At 44.5% G+C, this 9,298-nt stretch overlaps 1 protein-coding gene across 4 annotated transcripts; it reads right to left on the bottom strand.

Annotated features, from left to right (window-relative positions):
* Window positions 1-2,045: 2,045 nt before the first annotated feature.
* On the bottom strand, window positions 2,046-6,008 carry LOC123061639 (putative disease resistance protein At1g50180). Of its 4 annotated transcripts, none has more exons than XM_044484820.1 (4): window positions 5,782-6,007; window positions 3,896-5,538; window positions 2,750-3,774; window positions 2,046-2,634 (listed from the first exon to the last, which is right to left on the bottom strand). In XM_044484820.1, the coding sequence occupies exons 2-4, from the start codon at window positions 5,466-5,468 to the stop codon at window positions 2,617-2,619; spliced, it is 2,616 nt and encodes an 871-aa protein (XP_044340755.1). In that variant the 5' UTR covers window positions 5,469-5,538; window positions 5,782-6,007; the 3' UTR covers window positions 2,046-2,616. The 4 variants fall into 4 exon arrangements, with proteins under 4 accessions (XP_044340755.1, XP_044340763.1, XP_044340768.1 ...); XM_044484828.1 differs by having other exon boundaries at window positions 3,896-5,527; window positions 5,782-5,969; XM_044484833.1 differs by lacking the exon at window positions 2,046-2,634 and having other exon boundaries at window positions 2,951-3,265; window positions 3,514-3,774; window positions 5,782-6,008.
* Between the last annotated feature and the right edge of the window lie 3,290 nt (window positions 6,009-9,298).

Below are 9,298 nucleotides of genomic sequence, written 5' to 3'. Positions count from 1 at the left end.
TATACTCTGCTACCTCCCGATGTCGGCTCCCTGTGTCGCTGCTGTATGCCGGTCCAAGGTTTCTCTCGAGGACGGATCTGGAAGTCCTCGGGCGCGCTACCGCCGGATCCTATCTCTCTCGAGCACCCGTCCAGAAGGTACACGCACGTTGTGTTGGCTCTGGGCGCGAACGTCGAGCATGCCACGTTGGTCGGTTGCTGGTGGCGGTACAACGGGTCACCGTGGATACAATAGCAGCAGGTAGATGTGCACATATCTGTTGACTTTGCTTTTGGCTGTAACTACCTAATAACTCTAATGGAGATGTACCATTTCTCTGAAGAGTACTTCTCATTATAGTTCACCAAATCACGAGTTGCGGCTAATGATGGGCAAGGAAAAGCGAGCAGCCACAACAACCAACCGGGGGCAATTTATAACAGAAACCAAGATTGCATAAAGTGTGAGGTATGTGTTTAAGCTTTCACAATTATGTGACATCATTCTACGTTGACATTGCATCGCCCCCTAGGGCTGCCTTCTTACGTAGTAGCATGATCCATGGTGCAGCTAGATGCTAAAACTCCTAGCAGGTTAGAACACCACTATGATCTTGGACTGATCTCACAGCTGCAGACATACTTACCATAGACATTCTGGTAGTGCATATTGTATGTTTCTTGTATTATCCTCCTAAAAACAAGTTACAGTGCTATAATTTGTTAATTCAAAAGGTTTAGTCCGTTGATCTCCATAGATTCCAAGCAATCTGGTTAGTTTTCAACTTCCAGTTTCATGTCAACATATATTTACAGAGGTTCCTTTTATTTATTGGAGCAACAGGCGGGCGCGGCAACGCGCGCCATCAATGATCTAGTCTAATCTGGTATTAAAGCCGAAAGCCACACTTCACAATAATAAAATTACGATCTGGGAAACTAAGGATGCAAAGGTTACACCAAAAATAAAATTAAAGCCGTAAGCCACACTTCACAACAAATTGAGAAACTAAAAAAGCACTTTGCTCTACCAAATAATGCCGGCTTGCCTTATACCCCCACCCTAGCTTTGACCAGTAGTAAATTGACACCTATCAGGACCAGATGTGCCGTGGATCAGATGGGCATCTCCAGTTGGAAACGCCAAATAAGGTTGTCGTGTGAACCGAACCGAACCAATTTTATGGTTTTTATGGTTCTGGTTTCGGTATGGTATGAACTTTTCATACCGATTTGAACTTGGTTTTTATGGTATATACCGGAAAACCGAACGGTTAACCGAATAAACCGAAGTAAAAAATAAATTTATATTTCTTGAGATGAACAACCATACAAGTTGTCATTTTTCTTGTACATGAGTCAAATGCACTATTAAGCACATAATTTTTTCTTGTAACATAGTCATTTTTCTATTTTTAAAATGCTAAGCACGTCCATAACCATCAACAGATGAATCAATGCATGCATATATACTTATATATATAGTCATATACTATTTGTGTAGAATAGTATGTGTTTTGAGTCATAAATTTGCTAATTATTATTACGTCATTTCCAAATTCGCGTCAACTTTGGTTTTTATGGTATATACCGAAACCATACCGAAATAATTTGGTATATACCGAAACCGAACCGTATTTTAATTTCATACCATATTTACCGAAGTATTAATACCATACAAACTGAAAAACCGTATAAATCGAATCATGTAAACCGAATAAACTGAACGCACAGGGTGAGTGTGAAGGTCTCGAAAGGATAATTTGTCAGCCAAGCAGGTGTGTGTCAGTTTCATATGTTTGCGACTCCCTCTAGTTGGGTTTCTAATAAGTTTCACATGCATCTGAATAAAAAAATCAAAATTATTTTCTCAGGAAAACATTAGCTATGTGTTAAAAATGTATCATTATATTTGCGTTGAAAGGAAGTTGTCAATAGTATAATTTTATAACATATACCACATATATTATTGACCAAATTAATTGTTAACTTCTTAACTGAAAAATGTACCAGATTTATAAACCCGATGGACGTGAAGGCGCAAGTCAGACCAGGGAAGACAACACCTCAATGAAAAGGAATACTTACATACTCACACATGATACATTAGATGGAGCACATATAGGTTACGTAGACCAGTTTACTCCATTACATTATTTTTTAGGAATATCGCGCTTCATTGATCAAGTATAATCAAGAGAGAGTGCCTCCCGGATACAATCCGGGGTTACATGAAAAATAGAGTCACTAGGGGACTCACAAGATCTAGCTAGAATATGTGCCGCAACATTCGACAAACGATTTACATGACTAAAGCGAACAGATGAGAAGACCGCCGCCAACTCCTTCATATTAGCAGTGATGAGCCCCATCAGCGAGCGATCAACCGTTGAAGCATTGGTTCTTTGGATAACTGAGAAACAGTCTGACTGCAAAACGGCCCTTGAAAATCCTTCATCACAGGTGAGAGCCACCGCACGCCGTAGCGCCAATGCTTCAGCTAATTCTGGGGTATTTGAGGGAATCATATAGCTTTAAGTCGGAGCATGCATATTGTGAAGTAATGAGTGCCTTGGGAGAGTCAGGAAACTCTTCCTCTGATTCGTAGTCAAAGATCTTGCGACGAATCATGCATGGCTCACGGTGAACGTTTCACCTGTGCAAAATGCGCATGAGAAATTGAGCACAACGAGCTGTTAAGCCGATCCAGCTAATAAACAATAATTGACTCCAAAAACGATAATATTTCCACAAGCTTCATATGTGCATACCTTCCATCCTCTGCTTTGCAGCTCATACAATATATTATCATCTTCGGTAATCTGAGGCACATTGAACAGTTCAATATCACCGATGAGGAGCCGAACATGCAACAACCCCTCGGGGAGCTTCTCTATTTGCCTGCATCTCCGAAGTGCAAGGTGGGAAAGCCTTGGCATCGACCCAACATCCATCCGCCACTCCTCAATGGAGAACTCATCAAGTTTTAGCGATTGCATGCGCTGAAACCCTTTGGCAGAGCAGGACATGATTCGGCCACGATATCCGGATAATTCCAGCACCACAAGAGATGGGAGCTTCTCCAACATTGGCATCGGATCTTGTTCAATGATATCAGCAAATAGAACAAGACACCGTAGGCTTTGTGGGAACTTAGCGGGGATCGTCTTGAGCACACTAAATTTGTTGAGATAAATATCGACAAGATGAGGCATGTTTGCAAATATGTTAATCACTTCTAACGGGATATGGCTAATCGCCCAAGAGAAGGTTGTTACTTGATTCATCTGGCCCAAAAAAATAACCATGTTATGACGTCGGTATTTAGTTTCGGCACGCGTAAGATATAACTCAAAGGTCTGGAGCTCTTTATGTCGCAGACTCCTTGGTGGGGAAAACTCATTTCCAAGATAAACATGCCTTAAAGTAGGGATATCCCAGAGGGACTTTGGTACTACCGAGTCCATTTGTGTGCATTTTAGATCTATAGTCTCCAAGTAAAGGAGTTGTCCTATTGAAGAAGGCAATGTCACACCTTTGCATCTTCTAAGCCTGATGTATCTTAGGTAAATGCACCCACCAATTATCCTGGAGAAATTTTCCAGACTTGAATCTTCCACATGAAGAACCCTCAACAATTTTAGCTGGTTGGACAACGATACAGAAGGAATTCTAAAGACAATAAGTGTTCGTGCTGAATTAGATATGCTTTCATGGCAAATTAGATCGCCATTCAAGTTTTGGACAGAAGAATGATATGATATCATGGTATTAGATGAAGATGGACCACCTTGTCCTGCATTTTAGTTTTGCAAAGAGCATATACACGTCAGCAAATTAAGAAACCTCATGATTTGTAATAACACCAAAATTAAATTAAAGATATAAACTTACAATGAGAGGCGAGGAAGCCTAACCTGCAGTTTTGTTGATGACATCAAGAAAACCATCTTGCCTTGCTTCTTCTATGCACCAGTCACGTAGAATGTCATGAATTCTTACTGTTAGAATGCATCCATGTACCTCACTTCTCTCAATAACTTGGACCAAGTTTCTCTGAGCCAACTCGAGTACATACTTATGTGCTGTTTCTTCTAGTTTATGATTTGGTAAATGCGGAATGAATCTTTCTGCTATCCATACTTCAATAAGAGCCAACACAGATATTTTGTAATCTTCTGGAAAAGCGGCAAAATAGAGGTAACACGATCTCAAGTGATGATTTGCCAGGTCTTTGTAACTGCGAGCTAGTATTTCTCGCATCATCTGTCCATTCTTGGTTGATGGCCAATCCAAGAGTATATCACACCATGTTTGTGTGTTTAGATTCCTTGATAGATAGCCTCCCAAAACCGCAAGGGCAAGAGGTAATCCATCACATTTTCTTGCAAGGTTTCTCCCTAGTTCTTCAAACTCATACACATCAATTATGGTTCTCCTTATGTATGATGGTAGAGCTTTGCTGTTAAAAAGTTTCCAACTTTCATCTTCGTCTAACTTCTTCAAATGATGAACATGGGTTGGCATTTGTATATGATTTGCGACATCTTCCTTTCGAGTGGTTAAGAGTATTCTACTGCCATTACTTGCATTTGGAAAGGCTTTGACCTTTCTGTTTATTTGGTCCCATGTGTTGGTTTCCCACACATCATCGAGAACTACCAAGTATCTTCTATGCAAGAGAAAGTCATGGGTTTTTTTTCCCACCTCATACTCTTCCATTTGTTCAAGTGAATCACCCCTTGTCCCCATTAATTGTTTCATAATATCCTTCATTAAATCAATGCCCTTATACTTTTCAGATACAGTCACCCAAGCAATTTTCTCAAAGTGTTGTTCAACTATAGATGAAGAGTAGACTTTTCTAGCAAGTGTTGTTTTTCCCGCACCACCCATGGCAACTATGGAAACAACACTAAGATCCTTGTCTATGTCAACTAATTTATCAACTATTTCTTCATACTCATCTTCAAAGCCAACCATCACAAAATCATCTTCAATGTTTTCGTACATAAGACCATACTCTTGTTGAGACTCACCATCTACGTGAACCTTGTCGTCAACAACACTACTGTCTAAAATAAATTTCAAACGTTCCGCACTTTGAAATATCTCATCGAGCTTCCTTCTTACACGCTTGATTTCGACACCGACTTTGTGAAGAGTGATCAAGTCACCGGGTAAGTGAGCATACCTTGAGATGGCACCTAAGAAGCCCTTCTTGAGCCTGTTTCGCTTGCCCATGTAATCGGTGACCTCGATGACATTCTCAGCCTCATATGAGACGGCCTTGATCTGGCTGACCCAGGTAGCCACACGGTCATCTCCTGATCTCCATTTAGCGTCGGCAGATTTCAGGTACCACTTCAGTCGCTCAAGCTCATTTTTCAGGCACTCAACTTCAAGGGTGACTCCACATAGCAGGCTTGTCTCCTGAACGGCAAGGTTGCTCACGTTCCCGACCACTGCCTTAACAGTAGACTCGGCCATCGATTGCTCTTCCTTGTATGTGCTCCCAAATTAGTGTACTTGTTTTGTAACCAATTCTTCTGCAAATAATCTACGTAGAATCGATGTCAGTATTAGTAAATTCTCTATCTCTACGCTTTTGTTATAGAACGGATAGCTAGAATGATTAATTTAGAGAACCTATAAAGATGATAGCACTTGAGCTTCCAACTCTACTAGAACTCGGCAATTTCATTACTGGCCTATGGACCTGGCGAGAGTGAGCCTTGGATTTGTACAGAAGAAGAGGAGGGAAAAGAGGAGCAAGAGACTCACGGATCTAGGGGATTCATACCTGGCTGTATTCTCCTTGATGCTTGCCGGTTTGCTGTGCGTGTGCTGCGACCTGCTGCTCTATAAGAGTCGTCCCACAGAGTTCTAAACGGCGGCCAGCGTCGGTGCGCGCTTGGCCGCCAGGCTTCGCCGTGCTCTCTCTCTCTCTCTCACACACACATTTTAGACCGTGGATGTCAGTGACGAGCTGGACAATATGTATCCACTCGTTCATAGGGATGCAGCGAGCCTCTTATCCACTTGCTTTCCAAGCCACTCAATGCAGAAATTGGGAGTTCCATTCATTTCCATTATTTATACAATAATCTTGGTGGATTTGATGAACATGGGTCTACACGCACCCAATTTAGCCAAATAATTAAAAAGAGTCAAATATTTCTGAAACTTTTTCGCAACAAATATGGTTTTAATGTTGTACTCATGTAGTACAAAGTTTCACGACAAAATAACTTCCGTAGACTTCTTGACAAACAAAACAAAATTACAGCTACGAAAAAGGAACTCCCTCCGTCCCATAATGAGAATGTTAGAGATAATTCCTGACATGCAAGACTCGAGTGTGTGGCCTGGCGGCCGAGCAGGGGCGAAGCAGCCGGATCGTGGGCTGTTTGTTGGCTGCATGCATGGTTATTGATTGCGCAAGGGCTGGTTTGTGGGCATGCATGTAGCTAGGAATCAGTTAGAGCATCTTCAACAGGCGCCGGTCGCGCCGCGTGCAAAAAACAGATATGCCGCGCGCGCATCGGCTGATTTGGTGCGGCGCGCAGCGCTGGCTCCAGTGGCCGTGCTAAAATGCAACGCACGCGCGTCGCTCCAGCAGCGCGCACGACTCACCGGTGCATTGCATATAGCATTTTTCAACACAAAATGATGAACATTTTCAACACAATAAAAATTTCACACAAACAAGTTGATGAAGTTCATGCCCACAAGTTTAAAATCATGCCCATAAGTTCATCCAACCAAGTTCAAAATGCAAATCAAGTTCAATACACAAAGGAAAGACACATCATTCCTCGTCCTCGTCCTCGTCTTCGTCCTCGTCCTCATCTTCGGAAGACGATTCTTCCGCCTCCGAAGATGAATCTTCCTCCCTCTCCTCATCGCGCACCGCATCACGTGAAGCTCCGACGGTGTTGGCAAGATCTTCAACGGTATCTTCATGGGAATGTGTGCGAGGAGGCTCATCGAAAGACATTCCGCCCATGGCGGCCGGAGGTGCACCCATGCCTCCCATGAGAGAAGTAAAACTCATGCCTCCCATCGTGACCATAGCGTCGGGGGGTGCTCCAAAGCCAGCCATGCCTCCCATTGCACCTAAACCGCCCACGGTACCTACGAAACCACCCATGGCACCCATGGCGCCGAGGCCACCGCCACACATGGCGCCGATGCCACCGCCACCCATTGCGCCGAGGCCACCGCCACCCATTGCACGAACCATGGCTCTTCTTTGGATCAAGACTTCTTGTTGGGCAAGATTGACATACTCCTTTTGCGCCGCATTGAGGTTAGTTGCGTCCAAGAAGAACAAGTGCTTCTCCCATTCCAACAATCTAGTTCGCTCCTCATTGCTCACCTTCCTCTCCTCCAAAGCCACCTTCCTCTCCTCATTGATCAAGACTTCTTGTTGGGCAAGTTAGATTTTTTTTACCTTGAAGGCATTTCGTCGAACATGTTGTGCGCGCCGGCCGCCGGCTCAACGAGTGAGCTTGCCGGCGCTTCGGCAGCCGCCACGCCCGTCGCACGCCCCGCAATCTTCTTCCTCTTCGCCTTGGAGGTGCCGGAGCCGTCCGCCGCCTTGTTTTTCTTCGCCGATGTCTTGCCCTTCTTTGGCCGCGCCGCATTGGGGAGCTTTGAGGAGGAGGGGGCGGCGGCTCGGGCCGGCGCGGGCGCGACGCCACCCGCCGCCGAGGTCATCCGCGGAGGCATGAAGAGGCCGCGCGTGAGGCCGCTTGTCGGAGGAGCTCCGGCGGAGGCGAGGCCAACGCCACCCGGGCTAGGGTTTGTGGCGGCGGCGGGGGGGGGGGGGGGGGGGGGTCGCGGCTATAGGACGGTGTGAGTGGGGTGCCGGCGCGTGCGTCCATGGGTGCGGGTCGCCGGCGCCGGCGCGCGCAGGGCTTTGGAGGGGGAGAAGAAGAGCGCAGCGCGAGCGTCTTGTGTGCTGCGCGCGGAAGCGGGCGCCGCAAATACACCGCGCGAGGTACCGCTTCCTAGCGCGGGCCAAACTGCTTGTACCGCGCGCGTGGTTATTACGCGCCCGCTGGAGCCATCCGCCGAGTTGCGCGCGCGCTAAAACGGGGGATTTTACGGCGCGGCACCTATTTAGCGCGCCTGTTGGAGATGCTCTTAGTTGGTTAGTGGCCAAGCACGGTGTCCAGCTTGTGGGTACATGAGTCCTCTGTACTGCTATTTACACCGTTGTGGTGCTGTGTAGAGAGGTGCAGTAGCTAGAAGAAGAGATGTAGTCTCCAATGGTTAGTGCGTGCGTGTCCGGAGAGAAGCTAGGAGAGTTGTAGTCTCCAGTAGGTCTCCCGTGTGTATCTGGTGTTGGTTTGTTTCCGAGCCATGGTGTTTGTGCGCTGAATAGGCCGTATGTGCGACAATGGCGTTTGTGCGCCGGTAAACCACCACCGTGTCTTGTGTATCCTCTTTCTTTCACCTTCGTTCATGCGAGAGAGACAGAGCAAGAGGGAGCTGGGCACCGGCACAAAGAGCAAGATAGGGCTCGGCGCCAACAGAGAACGTCTTAGATTACGGGATGAAGGGAGTAAGTAGTAACTTTATGTAGTGTTTGTTTTGTTTTTACCCTGAATATCATCAGAATCATTTCTTCTTCAAACTTTACACACGAGTATAATCCTAGGGTTGGCAAAAAAATCCAGACTTATTTTACATTTTTACTATTTCTTTTTGAATTCTAGTACATGTGCACCCATGTTCACCATTGCATTTTGGCCATGATCCGACTAATCATGTTCCAAGAACTACTTTCTTTGTCATGTGTTACTGAACCCACATATTATGAATTAAATTTTGATCAACAATGTAACTAACAAAATAGCAAGTACATGCCACAAAAGCTAATATTGGTATTAAGAAGAGGTTTCTCAAGGTATAATTTTTGTGACATATAATTCATATTTTATCAATTAAATATATAATCTCCACTAACCAATTAACAGGCAACCATGCCATCATGCATGGAAAATGGCTACCGCCACATGCAAATACTTGACCTGTTTACTTTATTTTGCATAATTGGATGGAAAAGGCCCACCACACCATGCAACTATGCAAAAAAAAAATGCATTTTCTTTTATGTAGCTCATATTCAATATATATAATTCACCACAAAAATATATTTTGCAACTCTATAATAATAAAAATAATAATCCTTATCTACCATTCTTAAGAAGTTGCTCCCCATTACTCCCTATTCTCTTGTCATGCACACCGTCCACATGAGCGATGTGCGATGTAATTATTAAGTTTCCAAAAGCGGCCAATTATCTTTA

This window comes from Triticum aestivum, chromosome 1A, assembly GCF_018294505.1.
Source record: "Triticum aestivum cultivar Chinese Spring chromosome 1A, IWGSC CS RefSeq v2.1, whole genome shotgun sequence".
NCBI lineage: Eukaryota > Viridiplantae > Streptophyta > Magnoliopsida > Poales > Poaceae > Triticum > Triticum aestivum.
Note: the sequence above shows the minus strand (reverse complement) of the source record. Positions and strands in the feature narration are given on the sequence as shown.